This window comes from Triplophysa dalaica, chromosome 23 (genome assembly GCF_015846415.1).
Source record: "Triplophysa dalaica isolate WHDGS20190420 chromosome 23, ASM1584641v1, whole genome shotgun sequence".
Taxonomy (NCBI): Eukaryota; Metazoa; Chordata; class Actinopteri; order Cypriniformes; family Nemacheilidae; genus Triplophysa; species Triplophysa dalaica.
The window spans coordinates 2368390-2383205 of record NC_079564.1 but is presented as its reverse complement, the minus strand read 5'-3'; the positions used below and the strand labels follow the sequence as shown (position 1 = coordinate 2383205).

General features: G+C 39.1%; 1 protein-coding gene across 1 annotated transcript; it reads left to right on the top strand.

The window, feature by feature from the left end:
* Positions 1 to 359: 359 nt before the first annotated feature.
* map7d2b (MAP7 domain containing 2b) lies at positions 360 to 14806 on the top strand. The gene is given in 18 exon segments (XM_056738825.1): positions 360 to 605; positions 1436 to 1504; positions 1799 to 1962; positions 6207 to 6254; positions 6256 to 6310; positions 7431 to 7523; positions 9116 to 9202; positions 9324 to 9454; positions 9913 to 10034; positions 10129 to 10352; positions 11275 to 11407; positions 11487 to 11667; positions 12041 to 12145; positions 12357 to 12407; positions 12509 to 12575; positions 12825 to 12936; positions 13072 to 13316; positions 13541 to 14806. Coding segments are annotated over 17 exon segments (1926 nt in total). The 5' UTR covers positions 360 to 565; the 3' UTR covers position 13316; positions 13541 to 14806.
* Positions 14807 to 14816: the final 10 nt, after the last annotated feature.

The window sequence follows — 14816 nt, the reverse complement described above, 5'->3', positions numbered from 1 at the left end:
CTGCAAGTATAAAATTAATCTTATAGAAACATATGTACTTTTTTAAATCTGCACAATGTGCATGTGAAGTTAGTCAATTTTAGTTAGTTGTGTATAGATTGTGAACAACATGTAACTCATAAAGAGTTTGCCAAACTGATTTTGTTATGCTAAAAATGACATTTATTTTATTCTGTATTTATACATGCAGCAAGGCTAACTTTATACATTTCTAAGCATTGCTTATTTAATTGAACGTGTCTAGTCAGTGTAAACGATATAATTTCATCACGTGGGTAGCTGCCCTGATTCCATATATAGAACTGTATACACAATGACGTAATGCATTGCTCGTAGGCGCATTGCTTACGCGCGCTTGCGCACTGCACGGTAGAACCCTGCGCTTTTTGGGTTCTGCCATCACTCTCGGTATGCCTTAAAACACAGTGGTGAGATACATTTGAGGCTTAACGGATTGTCATCCCTCATCGCGTTTTTGATTTTCATGCGGTCTGTGTTTGATCCCGGAACCGTTTTTCGTGGAGTCGGAATGTTATCTGGACCTTGATTTTTATTGGACTACATCATGCAGAACGTGGAGATGGCAACAGTCGTGGAACTGACAGGTAGGTTTTGGTCATATTTCTGCTTTTGTCAATTTCACACAGAAATCAAAGGTTTGTGGAATGGGGAAAACGAGCATCTTAAGCCGTTGGCATGGAAACTGGGGTGAGAGGAGGGTGGGTAAACCAAAACTGACCTGTGCAGGTGACCAAAGGTGCACATTTAAAAGGAAATTACTATTTTCTTATGTAATTATATTTTGTTTATGATTTATAAAACGGTTTATCTGAATACCCAATAATATATCACCATCCACAACAAGTAATGGTGCCGACATCTATGCCCACCCATTAAAACATACTGGTGCAGTGAAATGTGTTGTTATTGGTTGTTCTTTTTATTACATATGACTTTTAATATGTTTATATGAAAACCTTTTTGGATTTAAATCTGATTTCCTCTTTGTTGTCAGGCAATATTTATCAGCCTTATGATATCAAAGATCATTGTTTAAGATTTTACCACACATAGTCTCTGCTGTCTGGTATAAATATTAGGATGTTTTCTATAAAAATCTATGCTATATATTCATCATTTTTGCCAACAGCTACATAAAAAATGTGTTAGATGTAGATTTGTGTTGAACTGACAGCCTGTGCCGTAGGCTCCACCATGAATCGCAGAATCAGAGGATGGTGTTTCCTCCAGCTTTTCGACTATGCATGTATTTGCATACCATTACACAATTAAAACAAATGATTTAAAGACCATTTTTTACGTTCTCATATTTTGTCCCTTCAGTCTTCATTTTCGCTCGGTACCTTGCCTTGTGAGATGACCACACACATGTTTAGGGTGTCTTCATATGCACTTATTTCCTTTCTCATGCAAGATGGCTGTTCAAAGAAGGACAGACTTCGACTGGCCAAAGAAAGGAGAGAGGAAAAAGACAAGAGCAAAGGTAAGCTGCCTGTGAAATCTGTGAAAAAAACATTGCTTGCATTAAAGTTGTAAGTGATTTCTCTGACACTTCCTGCTGGATAAGTTCAAAGAATGGGGTTGTTAAAGGGGAATAGACTGCAGGCTCATACATCACTGAATCCAATGTCACTTGGACAGCATACTACTTATAATACGTCCTAGAGCTTAGTGTAACAAAATCAGTATTGTCAGCAGACGGGGAATGGCTTGGCCTTTACAGTATCAGGGCAATCTTTAGAGTCATTCATGTCCATCCCCCACTATATGTCTCTAGCTGTGCGCGAACAAGCTCTTGGGGAGAGGCAAAGACGCGCCCAGCAGCAGTATGTGCGCTCGGTGGAGGAGCGAGGCAGGCGTCTGGAGGAGCAGCGGCAGAAAGAGATGCTCCGCCGCTCAGCAGTGGAGGAGAAAAGGAGGCAGCGTGAGGAGGAGGAAAAGGTCAGGGATTTCATCCAAACTAAAAGGAATAGTTCACCAAATAATTTAAATTCTGTCATGGTTAACCCTATGAGATTTTTCCAAACCTGTATACATTTCTTTGTTCTGCTGAACACAAATGAAGATATTTGGAAGTTGCCAAACAGATCTTATCACCCATTGACTCCCAAAGTATTTATTTTCCCTACTACGGCAGTAAATGGTGGATGAGATCTGTTTGGTTGCTGACATTCTTCCGAATATCTTCCTTTGTGTTCAGCAGAATAAAGCTATTTTTACAGGTTTGGAACAATCTGGGTTTGAGTCGCCTAAATGATGACAGAATTTTCACTTTTGGGTGAACCCTTGGTAAAGGAACAATGTGGGTTTTTTAAGAGGATCTATTGACAGAAATACAAAAACTATTTCTTCAGAGTTGCATAAAGACCTTACGTAATGAACCGTTATGTTTGTATTACCTTAGAATAAGCTATTTCTATCTACATACAGAGTGGGCCTACATACATTGAATTAGCCGCCATGTTTTGTACAGTAGCCCTAAAAGGACAAACAACTCTACAAAGCACGTTGCTTCTTCCTCTCCCTACCCTGCAGTACGTAGTCCGGTCCGACTTTACAAATGATACCTAACTGCCATCTTGCTGTAAGATCAGTGTGTTACTATGTTTCTCACATAGTATTTTTAGACAATCTTTATCTCCATAGATATCTCTGAGTATCTCTGCTAAAACTTGGGGGTACAAACGCATCTCTGCTGGAAAGTCTTTATAATATTAACGCAGGTCCTAGCTCCTGCCTGACTTTTATCCTTCATTTTATACTTAAAATCCCCTGACCCTTTATTTTATGTAATAAATAAGACATCGCTCTTTCTACAGTCTTTCTAATGCTCGCATGATATCTTCCCTGTGTCAACATTCGAAGATATGCTGTCTCAGCCGACGACATCTTATTGTGCTGTGTTGGCCACCGTAGTGTTTGTACTGAGAGATTGGTTGCAATTCTCAAACTCACCGCTAGTGGCCACTACAAATCCCACCAGTGTGCACATCACTAGCACAGATATGAAGCATTTGTTGTATGTTTTGATTTTTTAAGTCAACATGAAGTCAAATTTGTCCCTATTAACTGTGGATTCCTGGTCTTGCTGTACTACATATACAGTATGAAATCACTTACTTTTATGGCTGATGTCATCCATGGCATGAGTGGTATTTATAGAATCAAAGGATCATGGCATCACCATCTAATATCATCACTCTACCAAAGTGTACTTTTTTTTAATGAAGGCAGGCAGTAGCTGCTTAATTTTCCATTAGATGTCCTGTTATTTTTTGTGTCATCATACTGGGTGATACATGAGTATGCCTTTATCTCAAATGGAAGAGCATTATGCTAACAATATCAGATGCATTAATGTATATTTGACAATGCCATTACCACACAGTGTGGTTGGATACTTTGTCTTACTTATTAAATGAGGTTTAGTTATTCGTGCATGTTTGGTAATTAGCCTCCTAGACTTCCTACCTTTATGAGATTTAGCCTTTTCTCAACAGGAAAGAAAAGTCTTTGCACGTATTGATTGTAAACTAGCTTCCCCCGTTCAGAAGCTGTAATGATCGGGGACTCTCTCTGGGGTGGTCGAATGACCTCACAATTCCCGATATCCATTCTAAATCAGATGACCTTGTCAAAGACAGTGTTTCATAGTAATGGCGTATATAAGGAAGCCAAAATGGAACTGTCATGATGCAGTATAATACTGTCATAACTACTGCTGTTAAGCAATGGATGAGGATGTTGTGTGCAGGGTGTGGTTGTATGCCATGTGTCATTCCTCTTGATTCATATCGCCTGTTAGTACTGCCTCTATAATGTCTAGCCGTACCTTAGATGACTCTGTTCTTGGCTGGTGCTTGGATTTAAATGAATTCTGCGCCTCTGTATCTGCAGTAAAATCAAATGTGGATCAGCCTGCCCTCCTTACATCCACCCACAGACAGTTTGCAGTGTAAGTCTCTTTTATGAAGAAGCATACTCTCCGCTATCAAACCATTTATCACCTTCAGATAAATCTTTTCATGAGATTGTTCAAATAAGAAAATAATGAGATGTGAGAGGAGGCTGTCTTATTTTGCAATAAAGACAACATAGTATCTAGCTTACGACAAAGATACTTTTATTATGAGCAAGATCTGTTGGTGTTACGGCACCTAAACGGTTGTAGCCTACATTATTGTACATTTATTGTTGTACACTATTACGACTACACACCTCTCTTTTGAAGCACTACGGTGGCTGACACAGAACTAAGACGTTGTTACGTTTTCACTTCTTTGCCGAAGGAGATGATGTCTTTATGGGACGCGCTCTGTAGAGCAGTTTTGGGGATACTATAGAAACAACAAGACATTTTGTCTCGTAGACAAAGGTCTTTATAGGCCTAAACCTCTAAAGATAGTAAAAAAAAATAGTATGTATATTATATTGCATTTCTGTCAATAGATCCTCCAAGGAATTACACGCAGCACCTTCAAGTTCAGTACAATTGTTAATTTTTTAGTTCAGCATGCATTACCTAATGTTAACAGTTACAATGTTTTATTTAAAAAATGTATTAGTAAATAGTGAAATTTACATGGACTAAGGATAATTCATTGTTAGGTCATGTTAGCAATGCATTAACAAACGGTTAACAAATACAACCTTAATGTAAATTGTTGCTGCAGTGATCACTATTGTATTTAACTTAGGGATGCACGATAAATTATCGGCCATATCGGTATCGACAGATAAATTATCATTTTTAATGTTATTGATATTGGCCGATAACAGAATTTAGGCTGATATATTATAGCAGATAAAGCATTTACTCTGGTTAAACTTCAGCTGCACGCTGCTCAGTTAAAATAGAGAAAGAGAAGAGTACTGTTGTGATCATTCACTAACTGCTATTAGCAAAACATTAGTATGTAGATACAGTATTTATAAATGTGTAGATTATAGGAACAAAAGCATATTGTTTGAAAGAGAACTGCTGTCTGAATGCTTTCTATGTGGCTATTAAGACTTTTTTTCTGGGTTGCTCTGGAAGAACATCAAAAATTTGTTTATTAGATAAAAAATATATACCAGAAAAGTTTGAAGGTTAAAGAATTGTTAACTAGTGTAAAGTAGGCTTGGTTCATGATTTTCAGGGAAGAAAAGAGAACTAATGGTTACCTTGTTTTCTGCAGTGAATGTTTTCAAATAAGAGCAGTTGTCCACTTTTTGCCTTTTGTTTCAGTCTTAGGGAATTTTATATTAATATTTAGATACTGTATCGGCCAACATATCGGTTATCATCTTCCGATGTTAAAGAATTATCGGTTATCGGCCAAAAGTCGGTGCATCCCTAAATGAAATTTTCAAATTTTATGAAAAATTGACCCTTATTTTTGAAAGCGTTATATAAATAATATCAAACAATAATATTCAATGCAAAAAGAATTGTTTCAAATAACAGCTTATCTGACCTTATATAAAAATATTTGACTGCAGAATGAGGCGACTGGCCAATCACAATCAAGTATTTCTGTGAGCCGTACTGATTGTGTAATTTCGCTTGCTCATATAGATTTGTTGCATTCTGGGAAGCTGTATAATTTTCATTTGTAAACATCGACACTTTAGGGTTTAAAGGGTTAAGTCTATTTATATTGAATCAATCAAGATGTTAACGTCAGACTGAAAGCATGATTACAGTACAGGTTGTAGAAGAGATGGAGAGAGGAGAATGAAGGGAGGGGTGGAACGGAAAAAAAGAGAGCAAGCGGAAGGAAAAATTAATGAAAGCTTCCTGATATCAATGATGCAACCTGTATCATTATGATACTCACTGTGTGTGCGTGTGCTCACCCAGTTGTGTCAGCGGCTGGGGGGGAGGGTATGGGTGGAGTTAGATTGGACCATTCTCTCCTCTGTCTGGCTCTATGCTCTAAAACACAGAGTCACCTGGGAGAAGCAGAGAAACAGAGAGAGAGAGAGAGAGAGAGAGAGTCACTGAGTGCAAGAGAGGGTGAGGCCCTCTTATTTTGCTTGCTCGCATACAAGGAGGATAGCAGGGAAAAAGAGGGAGTCAAAGACGGATAGGCGAGGTGGTCGCCATGGAGCAGCCAGCCTCATCCCCATCCTCACGGCGCCGTAGCGACAGCTCGGTCAGAGAGTCTCTTTTCTTCCCTGTTTTGGAACGCAACGAACAGGAGCGGCTGGAGGCCCTGATGCGACGTTCCGTTGAGCGCAGCCTGCAAGGCGGACCACAGGCCCAAACGCTGGACTTGGGGCGGACCTCCCGGAGTCTGCGAGGGTGAGTTGTGGAGAGATGGTGGGAGGGTGTGAAAGGGTCCCTTGTGTGAGTTCTCAGAGGCGAGGGGAATTAGATGAAGAGATACAGAAACAGGGTGTGGAAACTGCATTGCAGACCTTTTGTTCAAAAAGAGGGACAGATATTGACAACAGCAGTGGGGCGAGGGATGAACGGTATGAGATGAAAATCAGTTTTAGATGCAGATGCTGCTTGTGGCCACTGCAGTGTCACAAAGGCGTCGTTCTGTTGCTGTTATCTGCCTGACCGGGGTGGGCGGCTAAAGGAGTCGCCCCAGCTGCAAGGAAGCTTAGTCTCAAGGTTAGTGCTGACTGATATTTATCAAAGACCCAGAGGGTCTATAAATCGTCCGGGCAATTGCTCGGAGCGAGGGACAAATTGGGCTGTTTTAGCTGGAAACAAACACGATTAACTGTGCTGATACTGTTAGCTAGCTATGTAGATGCTTTCTGCTGTGTCAATGCTATATTTAATGTTTGTTTTCATCATTTTAATTATATTAGTCTATAACAGTCCTCTTAGCAATTAAATCTGTTATTCAGATAAATTGGCTTGTTTTTTTGGCCGAAATGACATGCAAAATCTCTACCCAGATTCTGTGGTGCATTCATAACTACATCTATTATTTACACCGTCCGAGAGCAGGAAGGAACCCCTGTAATCATGTTACAGAGCCTTTCCAGAGTATATTAATAACATGTCTCGTTAGAAAAACTGCACAATATGCTTTGATTTTGTGTGGCGGGTTAGGGCGTGGGATTAAGAATCAGTTTATATCTGCCCTTGGAGAGCATAAGGCTTTCAGAGAACCTGATATGATCGCGGTCATCAGCTGCATGCTGCGCTCTGGGTTATTTCATCTTTCAGCGGTTCATATTTCCATCCAGCTTTTATAAGCGCAACTAATTTCATTTTTGAACTCCCTGCCTGAAATAATGCTTGTCCCCATCGAACCGAAACTGCTGACCAGGTATATCAGTATTTCACAGGGACACAATGTTTTCAGGCGTTTTTTAGATTGTACTGTCTGTGATCTTGTGAAATACTTTGTGCCAAGCTCACGCACTTATCCTCTCTCTGCTTTGCATCACCTGTCGTGCAGGTGATCCTAAAATAGCCCCGCCCTGTCCTCCTGCTTCTGTCTCCTTAGCCAATGATCCTGCTGCTCTCCTTTCTGCAAGCAAATCTAAGAACGGTATTGACATCCTGCAGCTTTGTTTGTCATCCCTTTCAACTCCCTAAAGATTACATGACAGTGATTATGATGTTGTGATGTTTTGCATGTGCATGAGGTTGTGACTTGTATGCTTGCTCTCCGAAAGCTGTTTCCAGGTTTTTTAAATAGTTTGTATTTAACTTGTATGTAACTTCCCTGCATTGTATGTTATGTCGATATTATTGATATTTACAATTGAACAGTATAACTATGATGTTCTACGCATTTTTGCAAGGTGAGCAATAAATTCCTTAGTTGTATTGAAGTAGGACTCTAACCATATCTTAGAGACTTGAGATGGGCTCATTTTGACATTTGAGAATAAAACTGGAGGTGCAAAACATAAAAACAGCCAATGTTATTAATGTGAATCTACTTATGATTCTTGACATTTGTCTATAAGCAACAACCCAGAACCTTTCAAGGAATAGTTCACATTCAAAAAGAAAATTCTGTCATCATTTACTCACCCTGTTGTCATATTTCTTCTGCAAAACCCCAAAAAGATATTTTGAAAAATGGTCCCCGTTGACCAACTTTATGGACATGAAACCAATGCAAGTCAACGTGAACTGTTTTCTTTTACTAACATTCTTCAAATTCATATCTTCCTCTGTGTTCTGCAGAAGAAAGAAATTCATACAGGTTTGAAATGACAAGAGGGCAAGTAAATAATGAAGGTTTTCACATTTTGACGGTGAACCGTTCCTTTGACAACAACATAGCAATGCAATAAAAACTCTTTATCACTATAGCAGCCATATAGCAAGGCCCCGGTATAACATTACCCATAAAATTGTTAGCTTTTATACATTTTAGTTTCTCTTCTTTTAGGAAAATGGTGTTCGGATTTAGATTCTATCACAGGTCCCATAACAGGACATAGATTTACATTTATCATCCGGGGAGTCTCATCCTTTTCCTCACAGTAAGGCATCCGAATGCACATTAGGTTAGCATCTGTAATCAGGATCAGCCCGGAACTGCATTAGACCCCCTAAAGAATGCACAGGAGGGTGTCAATTGTTACCCGATTTGATATGCAGGTCCACATCCGAGTTTAGCAAACTCTCATGCAGATGCAAAAACACACCTACTTTCATAAATTATTTTATCTGTACTGAGATTAACAAATGAAGTTTTTGATCATTTTAAATAGGAATACCCAAATGGGCACAGATTTTTAGTTAGAAAAAAAGCCTCTGGTGTTGATCTTCAAAATGAAGTTATATGCAGCAAAAGCTAAGCCTACGTTTTATTACTAAGTAATATTATGAGTTATATGGCAAAGAAAAAGAAAACTTCACTTAATTAATAAAACATTTAATATTTTTCTAATTATTTGTAATGCTTGGCAACATTTCTTCCTATTTTAAGCAAAATAAATGCATCTTTTTGGGGATATTTGTATTTTTTACTCATTATTGAAAAAGCTAAACAACAGAGTGTTTCAAGAAGTATGTCTGTATCTTGTTGGTTAATGTCCATCATTTCCATCTTGTCTAAACTCTTGTTCATGTATCCTGTGTTTTATCTCTTCCTGGAACCTCTCAAAATGCATTTCACTGCAGTCGAAGATTTTATGATTCAGCCCGAGTCTCCAGACTCCCTGAGCAGGAATTTTTCATCTGTCACTTTATCCAATATGACAGAAAAAGGCAAGTGTACTTGCATTTAGATTCGCTATTAAATTCATTCCACTTTTTGCCACGCCCCAATTTGCTCCTTTGTCATCCTCTGACCTCTGACCCTCAGTCTCTTGTCTTTGTTCTCGATTAGCCTCCTCCAGCCCTCATAGGTCTCCTTACAGAGCATCTTCTAGTAGAGCTGAACGGAAGAAGGCTAGCGCATCATTCTGTGGACAGCTGGAGGATTCTAGAGGAGTAGCCACATCTGTGAAAACCCCTCAGGTCTGCATAGATGTGATGAACATTTTTGTCAACATTAATTTCTTAACAGAGAATCAGACATTTATTTTTGGTGTACAGCACTGTGGGACACAGCCCTTAGAGGAGCTGGTCTCCTAGCAACACAGATCTTCTCCAATCTGTGCAGTGGTCCAGGTGTAGTCATAGATTTATAGCTTAAAGCAAGGTTTTATACCCAGGGTCTCTAAAGTTTAATAAAACATGAGATTTTATATTTATTTTCTATATACTAATACTTTTATATACTTTACTTTTATTTTATATATGGTGTTATTAAAAATAGTATAATTTTTTATAATACTTCACAGAATCTAACTATGATACATTATAATTTATAATAATGACAGGGGACACAAAAATAAAGATGGTAGAACCATATTTGGTTGCATAGTTTCATAAAGAACCTGAAGTCTAAATTTGATCACTGTTTTGATATTTAGACTGAAAAAACAGAAAAGAGCATCCTCCAAACCTTGATTGACTCCCCAATGAAAAAACTTGAGTCTCCAACAACACCCACCCGAAGTTCCCCTGCTTGCAAGAACCCAAGCACGCCGAAAAGGTTTTACTATTGTGTTATATAGAAAACAGCTGTTGTCATTTTAATTCGAATTTAGAGGTTGACACCTGCTTTATGACTTCCTCTTGTAATTCAGATCAAGGTCATGTAAGAGCCGTATCCAATCCCCGGCCTCTCCGGGGCAATACCCCCCATCCCCAATGAGGCACAGAGCTACCACTCCATGCAAAGAAAACAAGATGTGGGAAGGAGAGGAAAAAGGCTCTCTGGAGAGCAAAGGCACCAGCACTTTAGAGAAAAAGACCTCCAGAACAGAGAGAATGCCAAAATCTGCAAGCAAGGAACTGGGACACAATGCAGGTAATGAGAAGTTCTATATGTCATGCAATACATTTCCCCCTTGAAATCAACTTATGATGTCAGTAGGTATTGCATAATATAATGTTGAAGTTTTTGTTAAAGGGATACTTCACCCAAAAATGATAATTCTGTCATCATTTACTCACTTTGGCTTCCAGTTCTTCCAAATCTGTATAAATGTATTTGTTCTGATGAACAAGAAATCTATGTATAAAATGTATTGGACCAAACAGATCTTGGCCCCCTTTGACTCCCATAGTGGGAAAAATTACTTTATCATTTTTCTGTTCTGTTGAACACAAAAGACGTTTTGAAAAATGTAGGACAGCAAACAGTTCTGGGGCACTTTTGACTACCATTTCCTATGGTAGTCAATGGGGGCAAAATATGTCTGGTTTATAAGCATTCTTATAAGAAACCTAGGATTTCAGATGGATAATTTACAAACGTCAATTAAATTGTGTTTTTGGGAAGCAAGTTTTGAATTCTAAAAGCTAGTACAATGGACACTTATCCTAATAGATCAAGGAAAATTGTACTCCTTGTGATACAGGATCATATTTTTATCTCAAATGAAAATGTAAAGCACTTATAATATTCTGAAAATATTCTTTAAAAATATATATCAAAAAGGTTCTTCACGGTGATGCCAGAGAATAACTGTTTTTGGTTCCCCAAAGAGCCATTCACTCAAAGGTGAACCATCCTAATTTGTTTAGGATAAAACTTTTTTTCTGCTTCAAAGACCTTTTGTGAAACAGAAAGGTTCTTCGGATGTTTAAGGTTCTTTATAGAACCATTCAGCCAAAATGGTTCTTCTATCTAACACATCATGAAGCACCTTTATTAAAGACTGAAGATTTGCCAAATAAGATCATACATTATTAGACAAATATTGAATGACCATGTTTTCGGTCCCTAGAGTCTCCAGTGACTCCCACTGGCAAAGCAGGTACCACTGATGCTGAAGAGGCCTGCAGGCTGCTGGCTGAGAGACGACGCCTGGCCAGAGTACAGAAGGAACAAGAGGAAAAGCAACGACAGGAAGAGGAGCGGTACGGATGCTCTATGTCTCCACTGCGTCATCTTTATGTATGCTTTTCGAATCATACATCATCTTCTCCATTGATTCAGACTCAGGGCTGAGGAGCTCCAGAGACAGCAGGAAGAGGAGAGACAGTGGCAGGAGGAGGCGGCTCGAGTGGCGGAGGAGAAAAGACAGAGGCAGGAGGCGGAGCGCTGCCAGAAAGAGCAAGAGGATAAGCATCAAAAGGAGCAACGCTGGAAGGATCTCCAGGATGATCTGGAGAGACAGGTGCAATAATTTATTCATGAAAATAGTTTTACAAGGAGAAGGACACCAAGAGTCCTATATGTGTCTCTTTAATGGGTGTCTTGATGAACAAAAATACGTTCTGTATAGTCGTATGGATGGCCATTTTGCGCAAAATAGTGGCATCCATGCCAGCTCGAATCCCTTTGGATTCCATTGTATAAAAAGCAGAAATTACACAAAGTAGATACTTATATAAATACAAAAAGGACAATATGACACACAGGACTCATATAAGCGCATTTAGAATAATTATCCATCCAGTCACTAATGCACGTGCAGCACAAATTTGTCCTTCTGCACTTGTGAATGTGTGTGTGTGGATAGAGATGTGATGTGTCATGGTGTCTGGCAGAGAGAGGAGGCCGTGCAGAGGGTTCACAGGGAGGCCGAACGCAAGAGTCAGGAGAGGGAGATGCTGAAAATTCAGGAGGAGCAGGAGAGGATGCAGAGGAAGAAGGTTGATCTCTTTCTGTCTGTTTATTAATCAGAATCAAACAATAAATAAAAAATGTAGCAACAAAGGATTCAGTTATGTGTAATGTAATGTGTGTAAGAGAGGACAGATTAGTGGTAATTATGATTATAGAAGTCTTCAGGGTAAATCAATGTAAGTTGTGTCATTAAATTTGTCATTGAATGTTGCTGTTTGCATTTGTGATTTTTGTCAGCGTATTGAAGAGATAATGAAACGAACAAGGAAACCAGACGGAGAATCAAAGGTAAGTCTGATACAGTCCGTTGAAACTAAATAACTGACCGATTTTAATGTCAGATGGAAAAGATTCTAGAAAATAGTGTTGCTTGTCTTGTGTTTGGATAGAACGAGGAGCCCTCAACGGACGCTCCACCCCACATTTCTGTCTCACCGTCTTCCTTGGAAACTGGAGGTATTGACTGAATCGCATTACCAGTTCTACATTGGGGATGTAGAACTTTCTTTTCATTGGATAAACGCAGAACACACACTGTTGTTGTTGCTAAATGACTCAGCATGTGGACTGTACATAATGTTTTGGAAATAATGTAAAAGCGCCACCATGTGGTGTAGTTGAGAACTGAAGTTAGTGTTTCTCTTCAACGATAATAGAAAGGAGATCCTTTTTATAAAAATACTTGAAATGTACTTTGCTCAACAGGTGTTCCATCAAAGGCGATGTCTGAATCACCAATCATATGCTTTGAGCCCCTGGAGACGAAGGGAAATGGAGCAGATGATCTTTCTGATGGGGTCCAGTCCATGGATGTCAGGTTAGGTCATGCAATTTTAATATGAAATATAAATACATATGCTCCACTTACACTGCTTTGAGAACATTAGAGCACATGCAGCATTTCTGAAATTCTGGCAATCCCTAAAATATGCTGTAACACTTTTCCTTGCAGTCCCGTCTCCAGAGATGAGCTCCTCTCCGTTGCAGAATATTCCCCCGTCAGCGAGACGTTGCAGAACAGCGTGGGTTCTGTGGCGCTGGGTGATTTCCTTGTTCAGGTCTCGCATCCCAAAGTGTCTGCTGCTCCAGCATTTGGTGATTGCAACAAGAACCTGATCCAGGACTTCAGCAGCGCTGCTATTGACTCATCGCTTTTTCATAGTCTAAGAACAACCTCAGACAAGCTCAACATCTAAGGTGAATATAGTAAACTACAGAAATAAAGAAAAACTAATGTTCAGAAATGGCGGCTACCATTTCAGATATACTACAATGTCTATGTTGACTCTAATGTCTGACCAAATGCATCTGATTTCATCCCTTTGAACATAACACTGGATTCGCTAAAAATGGATTAAAAAAAAAATACAAAACAAAGCCTGAATGTGTTAAGTTGATTATTATTGTCTTTTCTATTTCAGACGCTGCTGGAGAATGGGGCCGGACTGAATCGATGAATTGAAGTTGAATGCTGAAACCAACCCTGTGTGCCTCAGTCCAATCTCTGTAGAGCTTCTTCATTAGCTTGCACAACATCTTCTCGACAGGAGAACACACACTGAATGTTAAAATGTGTCAATAAGGGACCGAGGATTTTTTCTTAAACATAAAAGAAAGTTTTGCCTGATATATATCACATGATTTCACTGTATTATCACCAGACAAAGCAACTGTATTCGCGCACTCTTAGTGGTTTTCTTAATCCTGTCTTTCACACCTGTAGCATTGATGAGTGATACGCCGTGACAGTTGTAGCAGCTCCATTGTGTAAATTGTTTTGGGTTGCGAAAATGTCCAGCAAACCTAGCAGTTATGTGCTGAGTCTTCTAAATGTGCTGTATTATATGGCTGGGGTGTGCAAACAGAATATTGTATAAGTCTATGACATCTTTACACTGTCTGAGCAATCAGAGCTTTGTAGTGTGAAAGTGGATGTGAATATTTAGTACAGATGTAAAGTGTGATGTTATTCTGTCATAACACTGTTGAACTGGCATTGTTGTATTATTACTCAAACGCATTTAGAAGTGGTGGGCGTGTACACATAAAAAGCCTGTAGGCCTACTTCTAATGAAATCTGTGTGCAAGTTAAAAAGTGCAGCACTTCTTTGTGTTTACATAGTGCTTTTAATTCTTCATTGACTCTCTCTGTATTGTTTCGTTCGCTATTGTAGCTATATCATCACTGCACAGTGCTCTATGCAGAAAACTAAGCAACCGTAAATTCTAATAATGTAACAAAAAGGCGTTTCAGAAACCATCGACTAAAGATCTGTACTTGCCGAATATGCCCAATCATAATCCCATCTGCTTACCTTGTGAGAAAAAAGGACCATCTTGTATACTCAGGGTGCTGGTGAGCATTGCATGTGAGCTCAGTTCAATTTATTTATGTCAGTACTGGTGTTCTTTAGTGGTCTCAATGAAGTAGATGCTGTTGTGTAAACTCCTGATGCACCGGATTGGTTCAGGACCGGTCCGTCACAAAACTTGGGAAATTGATCACATTTTAGATGAAACACGGCGATGAGCTTGTAATTCAGCACTTCAAAATAACATTTGAGAGAAGGTGCATGAATCAGTTGCTTTGAAGTTGCAGAACCCTGAACTATTGACATGACAATAAAAGATGTATCATAACCTGAGCTTGAGTCATTCAATAAAAGCCGTCATTTTGTTAGATGCCATATTTTTTTA